Source organism: Mauremys mutica, chromosome 9 (genome assembly GCF_020497125.1).
Source record: "Mauremys mutica isolate MM-2020 ecotype Southern chromosome 9, ASM2049712v1, whole genome shotgun sequence".
Taxonomy (NCBI): Eukaryota; Metazoa; Chordata; order Testudines; family Geoemydidae; genus Mauremys; species Mauremys mutica.
Window position 1 is genome coordinate 59,597,492 of NC_059080.1, and position 24,781 is coordinate 59,622,272.

Consider the following 24,781-nt stretch of genomic DNA (forward strand, 5'->3'; position numbering starts at 1 on the left):
ACCGTGTTAGATGAGGGAAAAAATAGTGATGGCAATGTTGATGCATTTGATTTTTTTAAAATTAAGCCTCACGATGATCCTACAAAAACCAATGCCCAGCTTTCCTCTCTAGCGTGACCAGACAGCAAGTGTGAAAAATCGGGATGGGGGGGTGGAGGGTAATAGGAGCCTATATAAGAAAAAGACCCAAAAATTGGGACTGTCCCTATAAAATCAGGACATCTGGTCACCCTATTCCTCTCTCACTGCAGAAGACCTGCCTGCCAAGAGCCCACTACTTCCATTTATCGTCTGCAATCAAGTGCACAGCAGACCAGCATGGCAGGAAAGAATTGGTGTACGCACATACACAACTCCAGCCCCCTGACTGAAAAACAGACATGTCTAGCTTTAGCCTGCCAACCTACATACTGGCCGTCTTTAAAGATATTCTGGGGAGGGAAATGTAAAAAGTAAAACTGAACTGAGGTGGAATTTGACTTCAGTGGGCATATCAATCAACAGAGGTAGAGACAGGCTCCTCAAGTTACCTTCTTACAGCAGACCAGCTGGTGATCAAAGAGGAAGAACATTCTCTGCTGGCTCTTCGCTTGAGGCTGAGAGATTTTGGTTAATTCCCCAGAATAGATGAGTTCTGAGCTTCTGACTAGGACGTCTTCACCCTGGCAGCAGCAGCACCACCACAAAGAGCATGTCAATTTGTCCCAAGAATCACAATAATTCAACCTGATTGAGCGCCTGGGCTTGATTGGTTAAATGGTGTGGTCCTGACCTACCATCCTGGATCTTAGGTGAAAGTCCATAAGATGTCACAATGACCTAGAACAACAAATGTTGATGGGAAAAAGTGCAAAGAGGAGACAGACTGAATCAGTCCAAACAAAAAGGCCTCCTGGTATAACTAAAGGAGTTAAGATCATGCTTGGTAAACAAGAGAAACGTGCAACCAAAAATCAGTGAACCAAAATTGATGCGTCCTGGATGCAGGCCTTCTCTGTGAATGTGGATGGAGTGAAAAAGGAGCGGGAGCTGTTGTATGAATTTAGATGGAATAAATGGTGTACACATACACACACCAAGGCCTCTTTTTCTTCCTTTTTCTTTTTTTTAACCCTTTTTTTTTTTAACCTTTTTATCTCTTTTTTTTTTACCATGATGCATCTTTACCTGGTCCGGACCAATACCATGAGGTGGTATGACAACCCCTCTTGAGGCGGTAAAAACCCCTCAGCACCAGTGCTTCTAATGCATTTACCTATGCATTACCTTATGCATTACCTTATGCATTTCCTTGGCCAACTCAGCAGTTCCCAGTACTGCTATAAACTAACCTTATTGGGGCCTCTCCCCAATACCACTTTGCATCTGATCCTGCTGCACAGTCAATAAGTTCAGATGGCGTGAGCCCAACAGAGACAGACGTCCTCACGGAAAGTCCTCCTCCGATACCCCAATAGAGATTTCAAAAGGTCTCATACCTCTCATGTGGCGCCATGGGGTTCGAAGGGGAATGATCCGTAGTAGTTGTCTGTGGGTCCGTGGGCGTTGCCATCCCGGACGAGCCCCCAAATTGTCGAAGAAAAACTCAGTTCTCGCTTTTTGTTTGGGTGCAGCAAAATCAAATTCTTTATTATTTCTCCAGTAATTACCATGGAGGGAGAGAGTGCCATAGGACACAGGGTCCTGGACAGGTCTCTCAACTGGTAAACAATCACAGCAAGCCTTTATACCTTTTGGGGAAGAGAGAAGTTAGTTGAGATGAGCTGGAGCTGTTGCTGTTAAAGTCCAATCCTGTTTCATCTCAGGTGGTGTTTGGGATTCAGCTGGAGCCGGCAGTGGTGGTGACATCCCCTAAATTGCTCTCCTTGGCCTGGTCTGCTCAGGACATCCCCAGGATCAGGATGATGAAGGCCTAGGGTCCCAGGAGATGGTGGGGAGTAGCAGCCATGGTGGTGAAGCTTGCTCCATTAGCCAATTTCCCACCCCCCAACGTCTCTTTCTTTAAGGACCTCCAAAGGGAGTTATGGGTGGATAGTGCATCCCCTCATTATTTTGTTCACCAGTCAGGCCTAGTTTCTGACATACCAATTTTGGTTCACTGATTTCTGGTTGCACACTTCTCTTAACACACTCCTTGAGTTATATCAGGAGGCCTTTTTGTTTGGACTGATTCAGCCTGTTTCCCTTTTGCACCTTTTCCCATCAACATTTGTTGTTTTGGGTTATTGTGACATCTTATGAACGTAAACGCACTATTTTACAATTAAGCTCACAATTAGGGTAAATTTGTAGGTCCAGTTATCACAGCACGATCTCATGCCATCACAACACTGGAGCACAATCCCTGCCTCCCATGAGAGTGAGGGATGCTGTCTCTCTCACATCCATTGAGCATCAATTTGGCTGGGCATATGCAGAAAATGAAATTTTGTTCTGCATTCAGCCCCATTTGCCAGGTCTGGATCATCTGCTCATCTGCTGAACCAAATCCTCTGCCCTCAGAGGAGCTACATTAGTTTACGCCAGCTGATGGGGGAGGATAATTTAATCAAAATACATTTGCTCAGCTCTAGAAAACAGGCAGTTTTGTTTATTTAAAAAATAGATAAATAAAACTGGTTTTAAAAAGAGCTTTTCTGAGCATGGACAAATACTATAGGAAAATTCAGATGCCATTTTATCTGTCAGGCCTGGTAACCCTCTCAAGGATGTCGCTTAGAATACTAGATGCCAACTCTGCCTGCCTCAATAATGCTTGAAAATTGTTCAAATAATAAATGATTTATTGGAATTTCAGTAAGCAGCATGTGCCAATTTCCTTCTGCAAAGAGCAAGGATGTATGGTAAACAGGACCCAGAGAGCTGTACAAAGCTGTAGAAGGGTATCAGGCTAGCTCAGGTCTTTCAGAGTTACTCCAACCCTATCAGGAGAAGGTGAATCAACAAGCATGAGTGTGACAGAATATGACTGGGCTAGTGAGCCATATAAAATAATCACTTGGGGGCCCCATTCACTCTGTGGGACATTTGAGTCCCCTCACCTCCCAGTCCTCTATGGAACTCTGCCACTGGGCAATTTTGTCTATGTTCTCCAGCCTCCTCTTTCTCTCATTGATCAGTCGAGCAACGTTCTTCATGGCATTTAAGGCAGCTTCAACATCTTTAAAATCCCTAGAGTGAAACAGATTTCGTTAGGCACGTCTACACGAGCAGAGCGGAATCCAGAAGTGCTGCAACTCTAGAGTCTAGTGAACTGAAGCACAGAACTGGAAATCTGGGTTCTATTTCTGGTTCTGCCACTCACTTGGGATGTATTTCTAAAGCACTTGAAGAATGTCACACGGAGAGCCCTGTGGGACACATTTTCAGAAGAACTCATCTCTCATTTAGGCATGAAAATAAGAGGTCAGATTTTGAACGGAGCTGAGTTCTTTGGAAAGCCAGGCCCGAATGGTGAGCTCTGAGTATCTGAAAATCTGACCCAGCAGGTGCAAAGTACTTGTTATTCTAAGTATCTGTTTTCCCTGGAGATTTAACGCCACTATTTTGTCCAACACAAAACCAATTCTTTAAGTGAAATTGTTAAAGTCACAATATTTTCATGCCATTACATTTGAAGATTTAGTTGTCAGACATGGGCCAAGACCGTTTAGAAATGCATGGGTCCCTTTCAAACAGGAGGCATTATCTATTTGTGATAGGACAGAATCTCCCCCAACCAACCCACACACCATCTGCTACCACCATCTCACTCACTAGCCCTGGAAGAAGAGGGCTGGAGTGTCTTGCCTCACACACTATTTCCAAAATCTCAGAGCACCCCCTGTGGCATGTACTCTGAGTAATCCCTTCCAGATATACTTAGTTTCACAACACAGTGTTTATGAATTTAACACCACACACACATAAAGTAATTCTGAGAAACATCAGTGTGGTCATTAGGAACTTGAAAGTCCAGCTCAATTCATAGTGTGTCACTATGATCACTTTCCTCCAATACAGATTTTCAGGTTTATTTGTGTAACTCTAGTTATATCAGGTGCATTATTAAGAGACATATTTCACCCTCGTACTGTGATTCCTTAATAAAAACAGTTGATCAATGGTTGAGCTATGAGAATTTGAATAGATTCTGTCAAAACTGTAAAGAGATTCTGTTTAAAAATACGGGCCCAAAGTTTGCCGTGCCTTAAAATTGTTATGATGCCCTAGGGAAAGTTCTCTAGAGCCAAAGGGCCACATCCTCAGCAATTTGCACAACCCCACTGAAGACATTTTAAGTGCAATGATTCCCACTAACTGAGGATCTGTCCCTACACAGCTAGCTGGTATATTTTAACCCTATTACCTTGACTCCATAAAATCAAAATCATGGAACAAACATGCCCATGCAGTGTGTCCCAGGAACAGGTTTCAAAGCTGGGGGGTGCCTGTGCAGAGGGGGCTGAAGCAGCCCAGACCTAATGTATGAACTGTGCATGTCCCTGATGTGATGGAGAAGATCTCCACAATGGTACCCAGTTATTGCAGGCAGGCAGGGCAGGCTAGATGCCTGAAGGTGTGTGTCTGTGTTCACCATGAATCCACTGGGCCACAGCACAGCAGCAGACCAAGTCCACCACTCCCCTCATGCCCCGAAATATTAGCCACAGCCTGGCTGCTCAGACATCCTGGCTAATTCTGGCCGAAGAGCCCATCCTTTCAGACATGATACTTCTAATTCAGGCTTTGTTCAGATTCCCAGACAAATAGCCTCTGTTTTGGTAGGACCTACAGCATTTTGTGCTGTGCTCCTGCACAGCCAGCAAAGGAAGCACAAGTTGACTCATGAGGCCTATTGGCTGTGCTAATATCACTCTTGGGGCTCAAATAAGGAAGTGAACATGATACTAAACAAACAGTCGGGTGGTATCTACTACACAGGTAGAGAAAGCTTAAGTGTTTGCCTAATAGAAAAGGATATATCTGGTAAGAGAGCACACTAAACAATTGTGAATATAACATACAGCTACCATGAGTATCATTTTTCTGTAACTCTGAGACAACTGTACTCAAATTGCCCATTCCCATGCCTGTCTAAGCCGTTCCCTGACATTTTGCACCTACCTGTGCTGGGGGTTGGTATATTTGAGCAGTTCAGCCAGCTGCAGTGGATACTTGCAGATTTTCTGAACTGGGGTCAGCAGAAACCCATCCAGAGAGATGTCAATCATCTTCTGAAGCAGGCGGCACGCTTCAAAGAAGTAGACATACTTGTTGACTTTGGTGAGTCGGGACAGCTCCACGCAGGCGTTGGGGTGGTTGTTGCAGTACTCAGAGTAAATCTGGAACTCTGTTTGCTGAGATGGGAATGAAAAGGCAACCCCTAGTGGTAATCTCTCTCATATCAGGGTCTGGCCCTGAAAATGCTGCACAGTGCAGATCTCAGTCATCCTCTACCCACTGCAGGCCCGTCTGCCCAAAACAACTACAGTACCTACACTGCTTCCCAATAAAGGGACTCCACCCACCTGTCCTGGTAGGCAACCACTAGTCTCTTCCACGCCTCACCCTGGCCTTGGTAGTGGTGCCCTTTGGTAGTGAGTACTGCCAGGCAAGCTGATATACTTCTCTCCCTGGTAGGCCTATACACTCAATGATGGAGCTATATGTGCCCTCCAGCCCATTCCCATTATGCCAACCCGCAGTTTCCTCTTAGAGGGAGAAGAGGCCCATCTGATAAATGTCCTATATGTTTGCCTGGCTGAGGCCAATTAAAAATTATGGTACATGCTACTTATCAGACAGGCTAGGATGCGTCCAACATCCCATGTACTCCACAGGCCACTCTATCCCCTACCCTACCCAGATGGATGTTTCTGATGAAATGATCAGGAGTGAAACACTTAAAATATTGGCCTGCAAATGGCAACATTAGGCTACAGAGTTTACACCCCCAATGGAGAGGTATTGCACTCAGCAAGGCAGCTTTTTATTGAGTCACATTGGGAAGGTCTTCTTGGCAACCAGAAGGGCTACAGATTTAATTCTAAAAAACCTAAAGCTTAAAAATTCCATCAGAGAAATATCAGACTTCTCTTCTGGCCCACCCGAGCTAACATCTCCCCAGCTAGCCTTCTCCCACGTAGACACTGCAAATCAACTCACGTATTCCAGGAAGCAGGAGCCGACCTCACTCAAGTGTGGATGGTCTTTGTTGAATTTCTTCTCCAGTGCTTTTACAAATTTTTTCTGGCATTTGTAAATGTCTTCGATGTTCCCAAAGATTGTCTTCAGCTGTTCTTCTGTAAACATGTCAGCCCTCTTGCGGCACTGCTTAATGTAACCCTGGGAGGAAGTCAGATTTTCAAGGGGAGTTGGGTACTTGCTCAAGGGCCTGGTCCACAGACCACTGGAGTCAATGAAAGACTCTCATTGACTGGAGTGGGTTTTAGATCAAAACCCTATACCTTTCTAGTATGAGTCCGCTGTCCTTTTATTACTATTTCTGAAGGTACCATGCCTAAAAATGGCACACCTGGAAATCAAACCATACTCAGAAACGTGCCTTGGATGATACTGTAACCCATGCTCAATGGTACAACCTGCGCTATAGAATCTTTTCCGGTAAATAACTAGGTGACAGTATGTGTACCAGATATTTTGGTTAAACCCAAAGGGTCAGATCCTCTGCTGGTATAAATCTACATAGCTCCATTGATGGAGTTATGCTGTTTTACACAAGCGGAGGATCTGGGCTTGAATATACTAGTGTCCTTGGATAAAACTGTCTCTGTTTCCCCTGTTGGGTGCTATGTTTCACCCCAGTTGGCTTCTTCCATCCATCCCGGATGAGGCTGCAGCTCAGTGGTGTTTTAGGTATGTATTTCGCAAAGTGTTTGGGGAGGAAAGGTCATATGTCCATGCAAAGCTGTTATCGCCAATTATCACCACATGGCATGTCTCTTGTTAAAGGAGATGTCAGAATATTCAGCATGTTCAGAAGTGAATGCTCTAATAGGCCGAACATTCCCCAGGGTTTGGATCTATGAGTATATGATTTGCATGAAAACTGGTATTTCTGATCATGCCACCTCTCACCATTTATTAATAAAGAATATAGTGGTGCTAGTATTCTAGTCTTCTTGGCTTGGGAAAGTCAGTTAATTACATTTAATCAGGACTCCTCTTTGTGCTCCAAATAAAGGGGCATTTGGGATATTCCTGGAATGAATCAGTATTCTCCATTTCCTGAACATGCACGGTGATTACAGAGGGGGTAGGCAGAGGGTATATGACAGGTATATGACAGAGAGACAATTCCATCAGAATTACTAACCGAGGGTTCTTTTCTTAAGGGAAGAAGAGCACAAGACAGCTTAGTAGGGTGGGGGCTGGGGTGGGTTCAGTTCATGCATTTGGGTCACACCCATTCTATCTGCCCCTTATTCTCTCCTTTCACAGCCTGGTTACCTCACAGATGTCCTTCAGGTGTTTGATGTAGTCTCTCTCTGTGCTTATGATCTCGTTGATAACATTGGTCCTCATTTGGTCCTTGCTTGTCTGCCCCACTCCATAACGCCGGGCGGTGGTGCTGGCATCCTCCTCTTTGCCGTCCTCAGCCTTCATAGGATAGTCTTCCATGGGTTCATCTTGGTTCACTCGGAGCTGTGTCAAACACACATGAGTTTCCATTGGGTAACAGTCCCTCAATTCCCTGTTTTTACTCTCTCATCTTGCCTGCGTCACTAATTCAGATCCTTCTACCACCAAGAAGGGCATGTTGGAGGACAGCAAGGCTGCTGTGATGGGCACTTCCTCCCTGTCACATTCCTAGAGCCCACACACTGGTTAGTCAGTGTTCTCCAGAATTAATTCTATGAAATATCCAGAACCTGGGCCCAGAGATTGGCCAGGGGAGGGTGGAGGGAGTTCTAGTGATAGGGATAGCTAGTTTCAGCCAGTAGATCCTGTCGTGTGCTCCACAGACCTTGGAGGGGCTGAAAATATGGCAGAGGATAGGTATTCAGCACCGGGGGATGTCTTCGTGTCACCCAGCCAGTGGGCACGTAATGTCATATGAAGAGACAGCTCAGGGTTATCACATTTAATATGAGACTCATGCTTCTTTCAGTATGGCCACTAGATGGCAGCACAGCATGACTATTGGCAAAAATATCAGACATTTTCCTAGAGGACTTGCTGTACACAATCTACCTTATCAGCTGTACTAAAACCACTGTTAGGTAATTCCAGGCAATTTTCAATTCAGTTATTTTATACAGTTCTGCCATAGCGCATATTTAACTGGTCTCAGGTTACCCCATTTGGATATCTAGTAACATTTAGAAAAATATAATATAAAATGCTTAGAAAAGAACAAAGAAAATTCAAGTAAGGAACATGCAACATCATTTTGCAAATGTCCATTCCACTTCAGCCATTTTAGTGCTACAAATATTGCAATGATACAAAGAATTTGTTTCGATTTCTACGTAGTTAAAATCTGTTAAGATAGGATTATCACATCCATACCCACACATTATTGACACATTGTCTACATTATTGACAAAAGCTGATGGATCAAAGATGTGGGATGCCAATTTTCCTTCATTGCTAGCAGGAGAGCATGGACCAGCAAAACCAGTGCAAACTCCATGTTAGATCCACAACTAAAATGACTGCGTAGAATCAAGGAAGTCTGAGAGTTCAGGTTAGCTGGAGTTGCTTTGATACTCCCTTCTCTAAAGCTCTTTCCTGAAATAGATCAGAGGTCAAGTGATAATTGGCAATGCTTGAGTTGCCTGAGCAAGGAGCCATCAATTATTATAGCTGGAGAAGTTGGCATCCTGCCCTTTTAAAGGCCAGCGCTGACAATGCCTGTTGGCCACAGATACGCTGTCTCACCACAGGTTTTTACCACTCAGGAGGGACATGGGTCCAACTTATAGGCAACAACCTGAAGCTCCTCCAACGCAACCTCAGTGTGGTGCTCAAGCAGAAAAGACTTTCCAGAAGCTAGTTCTGTCCCCATGGAAGGTCAGAACTGGCTCCACATCCAAGTGATCTTATTTACAAACTACAACTTTTTATCATCTGGAACAGGTCTTCAGCTAGGGACTAAGGATGCTAAGGAGGAGACAAGGAACTTCTTCTTTGCCTCCTGCACAGCCCTAGCAAAAGATTTCAAAACTTTTATGTCCCAATCAGTCAGACTCCCGACCAGGACTTTTGCTATAGGCATAAATACATAATTTGTATCAGGTAATTTGTGTGAGGACAAATAACTGAGAATCCAGGTATCTTGACAGCTCTGGATTTCCCCATATCAATTTTCAGTTAATGTAGTCGTGCTGAAGCAGTGATGCAGAGCTGGGATTCCATACTGAGAACTGCAGCTCACACAATGGAATGAAAATTCCCTCTTATCTGGAAAGGGAAGGAAAATATGTGGCCTATGCACTGACTCTGCCTGGGCTCTTGTTCTCCCCCATAAGTAAGAAGAACTCGGCTGTCCCAGCAAACCAGCAGTAAGGAATCCCATTTCTGCACCATCCAAACCACAGACTACACTTCTGGAGCTCACATTTTGTCCACCAAGTCTGTCACATCGAACAAATGGGGCTCGTAGGGCCAGATCCTCAGCTGGGGTAGGCTCGGCATGGCTCCATTGATTTCAATTCAATTATGATGCTTTACAGTCGCTGGGAATTTGGCCCTACCATGACAAATGGAGAGATCCACTGAGGCATCAGTTCAGGACAGCACAGGGTTGCCAACTGTCTAATCACACAAACCCAAATACCCTTGCCCCGCCCCTTCCCTGAGACCCTGCTCCTGCTCTACCCCGCTCACTCCATCCTCCATCGCTCGTTCTTCTCCACCCTCACTCACTTTCAGTGGGGCAGGGGGTTGGGGTGAAGGAGGGGGTGTGGGTTCTGGTCTGGGGCCAAGGGGTTCGGTGTGTGGAAGGAGGCTCAGGGCTGAGCTTGGGGCAGAGGGTTGGGGTGCAGGAGAGGGTGTGAGGTGCAAGCTCTGGGAGGGAGTTTGGGTGTGTGAGGGGGCTCAGAGCTAAGCCAGGGGACTGGGGTGTGGGAGAGGGTTCAGAGTGTGGGAGGGAGTATGGGGTGCTAGCTCAGGGCTAGGCAGCGGTTTGGGCTGTGGGAGGGGTGAGGGGTGCAGGCACCGCCCCCGCAGCTCCCATTGGCCGCAGTTCCCGGCCAGTGAGAACTGCGGAATTGGTGCTCGGGGCACAGGCAGTGTGCAGAGACTCCTTACCCCCCTCCACCAGGGATATGCTGGCCACTTCAGGGAATGGGGCAGCCTGCTTTAGTCCCGCTGTGCCGCCGGACTTTTTGCGGCCTAAAATCTCCCAGTTTGGCTTCAGTAGCCTCCGGGAGATAGAGCCCGATTCCGGGAGACTCCCAGCGAAACTGGGAGGGTTGGTAACAGCACAGCATTATTAAAGAGAAACAACAATGTACATGGCTCTGATCACCAGCGCATTCTACACCAAATCACCTCCAACCATGGAAGTGTTTGGGGCACTCCTATTAGGGAGCTGGTGTTAACGGACTGGGGTTAAAAACAATGTTTAGGTCCTTACCCGTACAAAGCTGGCTGGAAACCAGCCTTCGCTGTCCAGGATCCTCCCCCACCACCACTCCTTGTTGGTAGCGTCCATCACTTCGATGACATCGCCGGCCTTGAATCCTAGCTCTTGGTCATCCATGGTGACGTGATCCCAGAGGGCTTCTGCGTACACCACGCTTCCATCGCTGATGAGCTGGGAACAGAGCAAGTAAAACATTGGCAACCAGTTACCTCCAACAGAAGCATTTCACTCAACTAGCACTCTCTGAGCACAGGCCTTGTTCCAGATCACTGCCACAAATGGCACAAGTCACCCCACTGTGAACAGGAGGAGGACAGAACCAGGCTGCCTTCCCTGCACAAACACACATACACACACTGTCCAGCAGAAGACAGCATGTTGCAAGCTTTGGAAGGCTGCCACTGTTGTGTGAACTCCTGGTTTCCAGGGGCTCATGCTGCAGTGGAGCCCCTCCTTGTCCCAGTAAGGGCCCAGTTTAAAGCCTCAATTTGGTTCTTATTCTAGTGTGAATAAGAACCTTCAAATCCTTGCAGTAGCATAAGAATTTAAAGCACAGTCATTTCTTAGTGCAGTTCATAGGGCTCGATATTGACTATTTCAAATGGCACCTCCTTACTGAAATGACCTGCCCTGCACCCTCTTTGTATTCAGAGTCATCTCTGATGACTAGGCCTCAAATCAGATTTTATTGCTTTAGAGCCCTTCAGAAGCAGCAAAGTGACAAGAAGTCAAGTCCACTCTGGCTCATGCTTCATCAACAGAATTACTAAGTGCCAAATGCACAGCCAAACTGTGCTCTCTATTGTATCTGATCCACCCCAGTTTGAGACAGTGAGAGGTGCAGGGTAACTAAGGCAGATTTTGATCAGAGAGTTGTTGTTAGTGGTGATTATGTATTAGCCTGAAAGAACAGAGCATGCACTTTAGATCTCAGAGCACATTTGTGGCACCAGGTCATATTTGCTACAGAAGCCCTTGAGATACAAAAATGGAACCCAATGGTAGCATTTTTACAGAGCCACTTTTCAGAACAGAAAGTACCCCCCAGTGATTTTATGCTGTTTTTAGGGTGGTTAAAATTAGCACTTAAGCCTCTTTAAGTAAGTCCTCAAAGGAAAACAAACGCTTAAGCTTAGGGTCAACTGGTTATTAAAATATATCAAAAAGTGCTTACTTTGGAAAAAATGCACACATGCACAGCCCATCGCTCTGGGAAAACAATCACTTGCATTTAAGGAATGATTCTACTGCGTGTATTTAGTATGTAATTTTCCAATCATTGCAAATTTCTTACTTTCCAAACAATTTTTTTTAAACTTAGTCTTGGACATACTCCTCACTGAGGACTATTTACATGCCATGGTTGAGTCATTTTTCAGTGATCTGTGTGATAAAATAGAGCAGCAAGACCTTATAACCATGGGGACAACAGCCCTTCCCTGCACCCACTCACGATTCAGAAACATCAGAGGAGGTTCACTTCAAACATTCCAAGTAAAAGCTATACTCAGGCTGAGACGAAGCCTGGAAAACTTCAACCCTAAAAGATCATTTTTAAAAAATGCATGAAGAAGTAAAAGCAAGGGACCATACGGGAAATCTTTGTATCCTGCACTGTGATAGTCACTACCAAGGGAATGTCCAGCTGTCTTTTCCCTACAAATCCACCCTGATTTGTTGGGTCAGAGACGTTCCCATTAACCTTAACCTCTGGAGAACAACATTTATGAGCTTTCATCAGGGACATGATTAAGAATAACGGCCTAGACATCTATGCGATTCTGCGAACCTTTGGGGGCTCCCTTCCTGAGAGGTCAAAGAAAACACTGGACTCTTCCCATTATGATTTGGTTAGGGAAGTGTCCCCAGTCTAATCCAATGTAGAGGGGCGTGTGAATCCTGATTTTCTGTAACCCCATTGTGCAGTGCTAGCCTCTGGAAGGCGGGTGGCATGAATAGTCCCTGAGGAGGATGGGAAAGGAGAAAACTTGTGTGTATGTGTAACCCACACACGTTCTGGGTGTGGTGTTCTGTCCCATCTAGTGGCACTGAAACCACTTAGAGAGAGAACAATTAATGAGTCTGCTCTACAGCCCTAGCTGACAGTCAGTTTGCTTTTAGCTCATGTGGTAGAGGTTCACACACTAAGCTTCAGAGGTTCCTGGCTCAATCCCGCCTGCCGCTGACCAGGGTCTGTTGGCGTTACATATGGTTCAATGACAACGTTATTTATTATACCCAATACCCTGTCTTCAGTCATGTTAATAACCTCTTCCGAAATATTATCTCTGTGTCCATCCACTGTGCTGTATAGCCCAGCATTGGCTATGATATGCACATGAGGTTGATTATATTTTTCCAGGCACAGTTGATCACATCTTGTGTTACTATTTTGTTTTGTTTTGGTACCAATACGAATAGTACATGGACAAAAAAGGCAAGGGATCTTGTGCATGCTACAGGAGGCAGTAGAGCTGGTTGCATTTTTTAAAAAACTAAATTATTTTGGATGGACAGTGCATTTTTATTGAAACCAAAATGTTTTGTGGCAATGTAGCTGTTTTGCCAAAATGTTGCAAGGAAGATTTCTCAGGTCCAGGAGAAAGAGAAAGTCTCCCGGAACAGCCAATTAGTTTGGGCACTCACCTGGGTGGTGGGACACGTAGGGACAAGTCCCAGCTCTGAATACGGCAGGGTGGGTACTCTAGCCTGAGTATCTCACATCCCAGAGGAGTGCCCTAACCACTCGGCTATTCTGGGGTGAGAGGATGGCTCCCTGTAGTTTTTTCACAACATGTTTTGAAATATCTCAGTTTTGTTCTGCTCTCTCACAAACAAATTCCAAACCGTGACATATTTCCTGAAATGGAATTGTTGTTTTTCTGACCATCCCCAGAATTAATATAACAGCTAAAATGGTCCGAAATGTTTCAGCCGTGCCTCACCTCTTTTCAGCACTCCAGCTATTGGGGGTGCATGAATAGAGCACTTCTCATCTGTGCACCTCAAAGGGGCTCATAAAGGTGGACAAGCATCATTGTCCCCAGTTTACAGATGGGAAAAAAGAGTTACAGAGAAGTTAAGAGATGTGCCTAAGGTCATACACTCTATCAATGACAGAGCTGGAATAGAATCCAGGACTCAAATCCCAGTCCTGTGTCTTATCTACTGGACCTCACTACTTCCCATCTAGACTGAGTTAGGATGAGTTTGGATCATACAACTGGTGTTAGTATGGGACCATTTTCTACATAAGAAAAGCAAGGATCAAAGTGGTAGTGAGTGACCCAGAAAACCAAATGCTACCATAGCTAGTGCAGCAGTAGAGAGATCTTTTCACACTTCTAAATGCATGGTATACAATTTGTCCTATTAAGATGTGTGTGTGTGTGGGCGTTTAAGTTTAAGCTTGATAATTAATCAATAATGCTCTTAGCGCCATTTACTACACTGCTTACTCATGGTTCACATTGCAAAGGGGAATAGAAGACTGCTGCTGAAATTTCTCCTTTCCCTTCAGGCATGACTCATTTGCTCCACTGTCATATAGCTATGGAGTAGACTAATTAAGAAATCCTTGAAAAGAACAGAATTCAAAGGGCCTCTCAAGATTCATAGATTCTAGGACTGGAAGGGACCTCGAGAGGTCATCGAGTCCAGTCCCCTGCCTTCATGGCAGGACCATATACTGTCTAGACCATCCCTGATAGACATTTATCTAACCTACTCTTAAATATCTCCATAGATGGAGATTCTACAACCTCCCTAGGCAATTTATTCCAGTGTTTAATCACCCTGACAGGAAGTTTTTCCTAATGTCCAACCTAAACCTCCCTTGCTGCAGTTTAAGCCCATTGCTTCTTGTTCTATCCTTAGAGGCTAAGGTGAACAAGTTTTCTCCCTCCTCCTTATGACACTCTTTTAGATACCTGAAAACTGCTATCATGTCCGCTCTCAGTCTTCTCTTTTCCAAACTAAACAAACCCAATTCTTTCAGCCTTCCTTCATAGGTCATGTTCTCAAGACCTTTAATCATTCTTGTTGCTCTTCTCTGGACCCTCTCCAATTTCTCCACATCTTTCTTGAAATGCGGTGCCCAGAACTGGACACAATACTCCAGTTGAGGCCTAACCAGCGCAGAGTAGAGCGGAAGAATGACTTCTCGTGTCTTGCTCACAACACACCTGTTAATGCATCCCAGAATCACGTTTGCTTTTTTTGCAACAGCATCACACTGTTGACTCATATTTAGCTTGTGGTCCACTATAACCCCTAGATCCCTTTCTGCCATACTACTTCCTAGACAGTCTCTTCCCATTTTGTAAGTAAGATACAAGTTATGAAGAGCTCATAAGATAAAATAACTCTACTATGGCCTTAAATCCCTTGCTCTGAGTGTGGAATCAAGTACCAGAGACATTCAGGTCACACAATCTGTGAATGGGGCCACACACAGGTATATGATGCTTCTTTACAAAATTGCTGCTGCAACACAAGCAAGATTCAGCAGACATGAATAAATTAACACTATAAGCTCCAGGCAGTCAGAACTGCCTATCTTTATAAGGAAGACAGTATGGCCAATCAGACCCAACATTAGCAATGATCCCAGGTTGAGCTGTTGACAGCTCACTGGGGGATTTTACACACACAATTCCTATTGAAATTGATGGGAGCCGTGTCAGTAAAATGCTTAATCAGCTTTGAAAATCTCAGGCTTCGGCACAGGTGGATGGCTTGGCTATCCTTTAGTTTAATGCAGCGTCTAGTATTAATACCTAAAGTCTTCTACATTCAGGAATGTAGCTATAAGGGTGGTTGTGTATGTAGCTACAGAGTCACAGCTGAACTACCAAATACCCAGGAGTAGGCAGATAAATCCATGCCAAAGATGTTTGGGACTCTTAGTAGTTACTCAAAAATGGTGGTGGGGATTATAGACCAATTATTGTTTCATCAACAGTTAACAACATTTCTATAATAAGGGAGCAGTGAGAGGAGATTAAGGCAGAAGAATGAGGAGAAAAAATGTTTTATTTAGGCTCTGGACTTTCTCAGCCAATTTAGTCCCGCAATATTTGAAACACCACCTTGACTGAAGGCTACAGCTCCCTGATTCAATGCCACTTTAACTCAGGGATCTATTTAGCTTTTAGGAGGTGACAGGTACTGAAAAATTCAATAGTCCATTGATTATTACCAGCATATCATGCACTGCCCATTAGTGCATCATGTCTTTGATCTGCAGCTTTTTTTTAAATTTTATTTTGTTGGACTCTCATGGAATGAATAAATGACTCCTTGTTTTAACAGACCCTCCTCTGAGATAGATCATTTAAGAGCAACTGTGCCACTACTCAACATCGGTCATGATGTCATTGCCGTAAATATTGTTAAACTATTGATGTTATTTCACATAGTTTCTCTGACTTGGTAAGTGCAGCTGTTCCAGATGTGGTGCTGAACCACAATGGACACTGTAGAATTCAACAACGCTTGTTCTGGCAGAGATGTGTTATGGCTGGGGTAAGAATGGGATGGTTAAGACTCTCCTTTTGCTAATTAAGAGGAAGCACAATAGGAGGAGAAGGGTTTTCTGCAAGATGTCCAAGAACACTGCAGTTAGACAGACAAGTGCTTCTTGCCTTCCAGAGAAGCATCACGCTAGATGGAGTATTGATCACTTCCAGCATAGGAACTCCTATGATCAAAAAGGCTCACAGTTACCACAACACATGCCCTGCTCTTGCTATTTACCATAGTCACTGAGAAACAAAGGTCAGTTTCCATACAAAACAATGTATAACTTGTCCATTCTATTGTTGTGACTTCAGCAGCTTTTCATGTGGACCACTCCAGACCTTTTCTTAAAGGCCTGCATTTCCTACCGCTAAACTTGTTCTTGTGACCTAAGTAAGGTGACCAGACATCCCGATATTAGGGGCTTTGTCTTATATAAACAACTATTAACCTCTCCTCCCCCTGCAAAAGAGTGTCCTGATTTTTCACACTTGCTACCTGCTCACCTTAGACCTAAGCAACTTGTGAACCAGAGTTTCCAGAAGGGAAATGGTAGAAAACAGAATGCAAACCTTGCCCTCTCCAGACCTGTTCTCAATCAGTTTTGTTTGCAACTCTATAAATGAGCAGAAATGAGGGAGTTCTCTTTATTTACACCAGGGTTGAATGTGCAAGGATACATCAACAAACCAAACGCAATATTATCAGTGTATCACTGATATTGAATATTGACTGTACTGCAGGTGCTCTAATACTACATTAGCATTTTTATTCTCTGCAGCTGTTTTTAACTGTCCACATAGCTACAATCGGCTATAATTTGTTTGCTGCTCATTTCCAGTTCACCAAAGAAGCGCTGTGTATGTTACTCGGTATGTCACAAAAGTGAACAATAAGGTACGTTAGAGACTGCTGCATTAGGCTCCCAAGCACTGTCTGTTTAAGGGCAGAACAAATATGATCTAGAGGGGCAAAAAACAGCCCAGGGTCCACTGCAAATCCACATAATTACACTGAAATTAAGTCAATTATATGTATGCAAAGAAATTGAGGTTGCCAAGGACTGCATCTATACGCATGTTTGTATTTTGACTGTTCAGCTCTTGTTGATCTAAGGCTGTATACCTCAGCATAATTGCCTCATATGTCCCAGGCTTGTTCTAGCAGAAACTCCAGTCAACATTAATAGAGATAAAAGATCTGTGAACTGTGTAGAAACCCTGTAAAACCAGGGATGGAGGCTGCTTTAGGAAATATTTATCTGTCAGCTGTTTAGTTCTACTTGAATAAAACTGTAATAACCTTCTATTGCTTATGCTGAGCACTAAAAGCTGAAAAAGCAGGTGCATTGGCTATCAGTCAGGCACAGGGGATCTCAGCCTCCAGTTGAGAGAGAGGATAAGGCACAAGAACCACATTTTCTGCTCTGTGACCCTAGAACAGATGCCTTCCAATCAAGAGTAGCTATAAAGTCAATCACTGCATAACTAACTATGTCTGAGAAGCGTTGCTTTTATTTTTCTGAATATTTCTTTGGATCTCTCCGAACACATGTATTAGAAACAGAAAAAGAGAACTGAGTCAAGACACCAAACATTTAAAGCCTTCAGTCCCACCAGTCTGCAAGTCAGCAAGCCCCGCAAAAGGCAAAACCCACAGACTGTGCCAGCTGCTTCACTCTGCCAATCCTTCCCCTATGGAGGTACTCACCTTCCCGCTATGGAAAGCGCAGCACGGGAGTTTTATATAGCATGTTATTTCCCATCATGCCCAGAGGCACAGCTGTACTCACTCTATAGATTCTTTTAAATGTACAGGTGTAATCTAGCCAATTTTTGCCCTGACTTAAAAATTTCTCCTGTAGTTCAACGCTTCCACCTCCCTCATCCCACCCTCCAATTCCCTGTGTTCATGGAAGGAGAGAGGAGACAAGAAAAAGGTCAACAAAGAATGTGCAAGCTGGTTTTCAGAAAAACAACAGTTACAAAACAGAACCAGCCCTCTGGCATGAGCCAGGCCCAGGCAATTAACATTCCCTACCCAGGAGCTTTAAGAAATCATCTTCCCCCTTTGTTACTAAGAACGGAACGGGTGGTCATTTATTCATAGTGTGTAAGGCCTGAAAGGTCCATTAGCTCATCTAGTCTCATCGCCTGTATATCACAAGGCACTACATTTCACCCAGTTTCCCCTGTATTGGCCCAATAACTTGTCTTTGGCTAAAGCATACCTTTCAGAAAGGAATCCAGCCTTGATCTGAAGACATCCACAGATGGAGACTCCACCACTTCCCTCAGCAGTTTGTTTGAATGGTTCAGCACCACAATTGTCAAAATATTGTGCCTAATTTCTCATTTGAATTGTGCTCCAGCTTCCAGCCATCGGTTCTTGTTCTACCTTTCGCTGCTGGATTAAAGAGCCCTTTGGTATCTGGGATTTTCTCCCCATGAAGGTACTTACTTATACAGAGTAATCAAGTCATCTCTCAATCTTCTGTCTGATAAACTAAACAAATGCAGCTCCTTAAGTGTCTCACTGTAAGGCATTTTCTCCAACCCTGCAATTGTTTTTGTGGCTTTTTTCTGTACCCTCTCCAGTTTTTCAAATCCTTTTTAAAAAATGGACACCAGAATTGGACACAGTATTCCAGTGTTAGCCTTACTAATGACATATCATCTCTCTACTCCTGTTCATACATCCAAGGACCACATTAGCCCTTTCTGCTACAGCATCGCTCTGGAAGCTCACATTGAGTTGCTCACCTACTATAGGGTGACCAGACAGCAAGTGTGAAAAATCAGGGCGGGGGTGTGGGATAATAATAGGTGCCTATATAAGAAAAAGTCCCAAATATTGGGACTTTCCCTATAAAATCAGGCATCTGGTCACCCTAATATACTATGACCCCTAAATCCCTTTCAGAGTCACTGCTTTACAGGATACAGCCCCCATGTAGATGTGGCCCTGCATTTTTTATTCCTAAATGTATGGCCTTGCATTTGGCTGTACACTGCTACCTCAATATAACGCCAGCTGATATAACACGAATTTGGATATAACGCGGTAAAGCAGTGCTCCGGGGGACAGGGCTGTGCACTCCGGTGGATCAAAGCAAGTTCAATATAACATGGTTTCACCTATAACGCGGTAAGATTTTTTGGCTCTCAAGGACAGCGTTATATCGAGGTAGAGGTGTATTAAAACACAGTTTGTTTGAGTGGGCCAGGCTTACCAAGTGATCCAGATTGCTCTGTATGACTGACCTGTCATCATCATTATTTACCACTCCACCAATCTTTGTGTCATCTGCAGATTTTATCAGCAGTGATTTTACATTTGATTCCAGACCTTTGATGAAAGTGTTGAATAGTGTTGGGCCCAGACCTGATCCATGTGGAACCTCACTAGAAACACCCCCATGCAATGATTTCCCATTGATGACTACTTTTTGAGATCTGTCCGTTAGCCAGTCCTTAATCTATTTAGCATAAGCTCTATTGATATTATATAGTGCCAATTTTTAAAACCAGAATGTCACACGCTACTAAGTCAAATTCCTTACAAAAGTCTATTACATCTACCAATTATGTTTATCAACCAAACTTGTAATCTCACCAAAGAATAGAATCAGATTTGTTTGACAACCTATTTTCCATAAAAGCATATTGATTGTCATTAATTATATTCCTATTCTTTAATTCTTTATCAACTGAATCTTGCTTCCAATTCTTCCTGCTCCCCGGGGTAATTTCCCTCTCAGCGAATATGCAGTGGTAGGTGGTTAAAGTAGATTGAAACAGGAGGGGGAGCACCCACTGTGCCACACAAGGAGGAGGAGGAGCTGTAGAGAAACAGGTTACCCAAGCTAGGGGGAAGAGGGACGCTATCCTTGTTTTTAGCAGAGCAGGCAGAGCGGTGCTCTCCTTTATTTTAAGCTCTATGTGTGTGTTGGGAGGAGAGGTTATAGGAAAGAACTACAATCCAGGCACTGCTTGCAATGCTTTGCATGTTAGGGATCCATTACACCTTTTGGGGGAAGTCTTCTCTTCAACACCCATTCCAAGGACAGATTTCCCATAATTTTCCCCTCTGACATTTCATGACCGATTACTTTAATCAACCAGAAAGAAATTTGGTAATGCTTTCTCCCACGGACATCCCATTCACTCCTGGTCGAGATGTGGGAGTTTCCTGTTTTTATCATGTGCTGTATAGTAACAGAGTCTGCTAACTTTCTAGAGCTAATATCCTCAGTCTCAGGCAAAGGAAACCACAGAAGGTAAAATACCTCTGAAGCCTTCCCAAGCTTATCATCATTCTGTAAAAGATAGCTCCTGCTATCACGCCAGGTAACAAAATGTTAATTTATTACAGAAGTTGCTGCTAGTTACCACTCTAATTAAGGTTGTAAAATGGTTTCCAGAAGCCCTTGTTATCATTCACTCAAGTTTCCAGGAGATTATTCTTTGAAGATGAAATTTTCCATACTTTTTTCCCAGCCTCAAGCCGTATTTTTTTTCTGGTAATTGTGAACTAATTTTGTTCAACTCTTTTTGAATGTGAAGATAGTAAGAAAGTCAAAGCAGTTTTCTATTTCCCATTCTGACCATCGTTTTACTCACAAATGGCCGAACGCTGAACATTCAGACTTGATGTGTAGGCTCCTCAGTGAGGAATAGCAGAACCTTTGCTAGGCTGGAAAATGTGTGGTTTATCATTTAGTAGTTATAAGGGTTTGAAAATGCCCTCTGTGGAGCATGCAGAGTGGGAACATTCTCCTGTCTATGAATGCACAGTACAAGTAGGCATTTGTATAAAACTAAGGAAATACAGTGTCTTTCAAAAATGTTCAAAAGGCCTTTGGCAGTTAAGTGACTGATTAAAGGACCACACCATCTTAAGCCCATAGAGTTGCTCTAAAGCCTTAAATCAGCTTAAGTTTAAACCAATCTAAAGCCTTAAAGTGACTTAAGCAGCTTATACCAGTCTAAGGCCTTTAAGTGGTTTAAGATGCTTCAAATTTTGGCTAACCTGCACCCCACTTCCCCCCTCCCCCCCAGGCCTCTCCAGCCATACAATTTGTGAACAAGCAACAGGCACCAGCTGCTAAAAACTTTGCCTGGGATTTTCAAAGTGTCCGAGATGCCAAACTCATATTGACTTTGAATGGCAAGTGGGCACCTTACTCCCTTAGGTCTCTCTGAACTTCTCAAGCTTTGACATTTTGTTGCATACCACAGCCACTCTAAAACTCAACACGAGACCAGGACAGAACTCAAATCCTCCTGCCCCTTGAGCTGAAGTTAAGTAGAACCTCAAGTAGCTGTTCTAAGTGTAGGGCCAATGGCATACAGTTGACCAGTTATGATTCTCTCCAGTAAAGGGAAGCAACACATAGGAACTAGTCAGTACATTACAATATTAACTGTGAACTTTCCACTGTGGTCTTGATTGTGGGTCAGACCCCAAACCATAAGGAACCTATTTTCCAGTTCTAGTTGGTATACAGCTAAAATGTTGGTTGATCTCATAAAATTTGAACCCCAAACAGAGGGAATCTCACAAGAGTAGCTAATTGCACAACAGCAGCTTGAAAAATTTTGGCATCTTCAAACTTGAACCTTACCTTACGTCTGGCTTCAAATTCACTCTGTGAAACCTAACCTATACCTAATAGGAAGGAATCCAGATCCAAACATCACCTCCTCAGCCCATCTCTAATTATTCAATTGTGACTGGCAAAATTGTTGCAACTTTTAATTTTATCTTTACTCAGGGAGCCAATTGGGAATGATAGTTATTGTCTTCATTTTAATGTTATGTGTCTATGATTATACTACATATACATGCTGCTGTGTTCTGTATTCTAGTCTCTCACCATGGTCCTTCCCCATCCCCCTCTTCCTTCTTTCCTCCAGGATCTGAATTTCTCTTTGAGCCTCTCCCATCAGTGCCCCCTTTATTATCCTTCATGATACCACCTGTCCCTCTGTCTTTCTGTTGGAGTTCAAACTTCCCCTTAATCTCCTGTCCCTAAAGTGGGCAGCTGCCAAATTTTGAGGTTCCTCCTTTGTACCTTTGTTGCTTTCTTCTCCCCCTTCAAGGTATTGCTGCCATTTTTGAGGTGTGGGGAGATCAGGTGCTCTTTAGCTGTGGGTCAACAACCTGCATCTTATCTGGCTCCTCCATACAACCGCTGCCCCTTGTGGCTGGAGGCCACATTGACAACTCAGGAGAAGCCAACTCAGTTTTAGGAAAGCAGCAACTGCCTGAGAAGCTCAGAGTGCCCTTATCTCCACTGGGAGAAGTCCAGTTACTCCCTTAATGGATCAGGAATCCCCTGCACCAAACAAGAAGAAAATGGGTAGATGCCACAGGATTCCTGGGCATAAACACCTAGCCCTACCTCTTCATCTGTGGAAAGACGAGGGAACCAGAAAGACTCGCAATGCTCTAAGCTTTGAGCCAGACCTTTATTCCTTCTCCAGGAGACTCAGTAACTTACAGAATCAGCTGTAGCTCGGAGGCAAATTAATCTAAATTTGTTTTACAAATGAGGCAAGAGGAAACATTTGCAAGAAGCAAATATAAAAGTGCTGTTTGCAAACCACTTCAAATCAGCAAAAGGTCAGCATATCTCTGGTTCTGGGATAGGCAGCATGCCAGAAAGTAGCCCTCATTTTTCTTTGTGTGTAATTTAATTTTAATGGAACACGCTGCAAGGAACACACTAAAATGATTTTTATTGCTACAATTGCCTGTGAAAACATCCCCCTTGGATCAACAGTGATCAATGGTTCCATGTCTAGTTGGCAGCCGGTATCAAGTGGAGTGCCCCAAGGGTCGGTGCTGGGGCCGGTTTTATTCAATATCTTCATTAACGATCTGGAGGATGGTGTGGACTGCACCCTTAGCAAGTTTGCAGATGACACTAAACTGGGAGGAGTGGTTGATACGCTGGAGGGTAGGGATAGGATACAGAGGGACCTAGACAAATTAGAGGATTGGGCCAAAAGAAATATGATGAGGTTCAACAAGGACAAGTGCAGAGTCCTGCACTTAGGACGGAAGAATCCCATGCACTGTTACAGACTAGGGACCGAATGGCTGGGCAGCAGTTCTGCAGAAAAGGACCTAGGGGTTACGGTGGACAAAAAGCTGAATATGAGTCAACAGTGTGCCCTTGTTGCCAAGAAGGCTAATGGCATTTTGGGTTGTATAAGTAGGGGCATTTCCAGCAGATCGAGGGATGTGATCATTCCCCTCTACTCAGCACTGGTAAGGCCTCATTTGGAGTACTGTGTCCAGTTTTGGGCCCCACACTACAAGAAGGATGTGGATAAATTGGAGAGAGTCCAGCGGAGGGCAACAAAAATGATTAGGGGGCTGGAGCACATGACTTATGAGGAGAGGCTGAGGGAACTGGGATTGTTTAGCCTGCAGAAGAAAAGAATGAGGGGGGATTTGATAGCTGCTTTCAACTACCTGAAAGGGGGTTCCAAAGAGGATGGATCTAGACTGTTCTCAGTGGTAGAAGATGACAGAACAAGGAGTAATGGTCTCAAGTTGCAGAGGGGGAGGTTTAGGTTAGACATTAGGAAAAACTTTTTCACTAGTAGGGTGGTGAAGAACTGGAATGGGTTACCTAGGGAGGTAGTGGAATCTCCTTCCTTAGAGGTTTTTAAGGTCAGGCTTGACAAAGCCCTGGCTGGGATGATTTAGTTGGGTTTGGTCCTGCTTTGAGCAGGGGGTTGGACTAGATGACCTCCTGAGGTCCCTTCCAACCCTGAGATTCTATGATTCTATGAACAGTCATGTGCCAGATCCTGCCCCAAATTAATGGGAGCTAAGGACACACAGCACTTAAGAGGAGGAGCCCCAGAATTTTCAGGATTTGGCGCTTAGTAATTATTTCCCCTGCCCCCAAAGAACCATTCAAGAATTAGCCTCTGCCTCCTTCCTTTGGCTTCTCCTGTTAAAACAACTGCAAGTGTCCAGTGACCCAAAAAATTAGCTACAGCAGCAATTTTTCTATCTGTAGCTCTCTCTTTCTCACACAAACATACACTTCAGGCTTTCATCTTATTATGGTAGTGGTCAAATAGCTCTCGTCCATTCTTCCTTTCTTAGGTGGCCCTAATAAAATCTCAATATTAGCAGGGGTGGGGAGTGGAATCAGAACTGATGCCGTTTCACATGTTCGTCATTAGGAAAATATTAGTTATTCCTTATCTGATTGGTTTCTGTAGGAGTAAAAATGTAGTCAATCACTTTCTCCTTTTTTATTCTAACAAGAGCTCCTTTGTTCTAATCAAGTTCTCTCCATAACTCCTTCTCTGAGTAAATATGTGGTGTTGTTTTTTAAAAACCCTATTGATGGTACATGTAGTGGGTAGATAGAAGTAGCAGCTGGTTGGGATCTTTTGGGGTCCTCTCATGCTTATGCCATTTAAATATTTCCCATTTTCCTCATTTATCTGAGGTTTCGATTGCCATTTTGGTCAAGAAAGCCAATGGATTCCCTTAGCCCATATTGCTGCCTCCAGTCTGTGAACCTAAGAATGGCTGTACTGGGTCAGACTAAAGGTCCATCCAGCCCAGTGTACTGTCTACTGACAGTGGCCAATGCCAGGTGCCCTAGAGGGAGTGAACCTACCAGGTAATGAT

At 44.0% G+C, this 24,781-nt stretch overlaps 1 protein-coding gene across 1 annotated transcript in view; it reads right to left on the minus strand.

Annotated features, from left to right (window-relative positions):
* The window catches only part of LOC123377402, a 286,411-nt gene that overhangs the window by 12,824 nt on the left and 248,806 nt on the right, over positions 1 to 24,781 (minus strand). Inside the window, 6 exon segments of the mRNA XM_045030277.1 lie at positions 531 to 662; positions 3,042 to 3,171; positions 5,107 to 5,339; positions 6,148 to 6,327; positions 7,453 to 7,647; positions 10,586 to 10,765. Of these exon segments, the coding sequence (XP_044886212.1) occupies positions 531 to 662; positions 3,042 to 3,171; positions 5,107 to 5,339; positions 6,148 to 6,327; positions 7,453 to 7,647; positions 10,586 to 10,765 (1,050 nt within the window).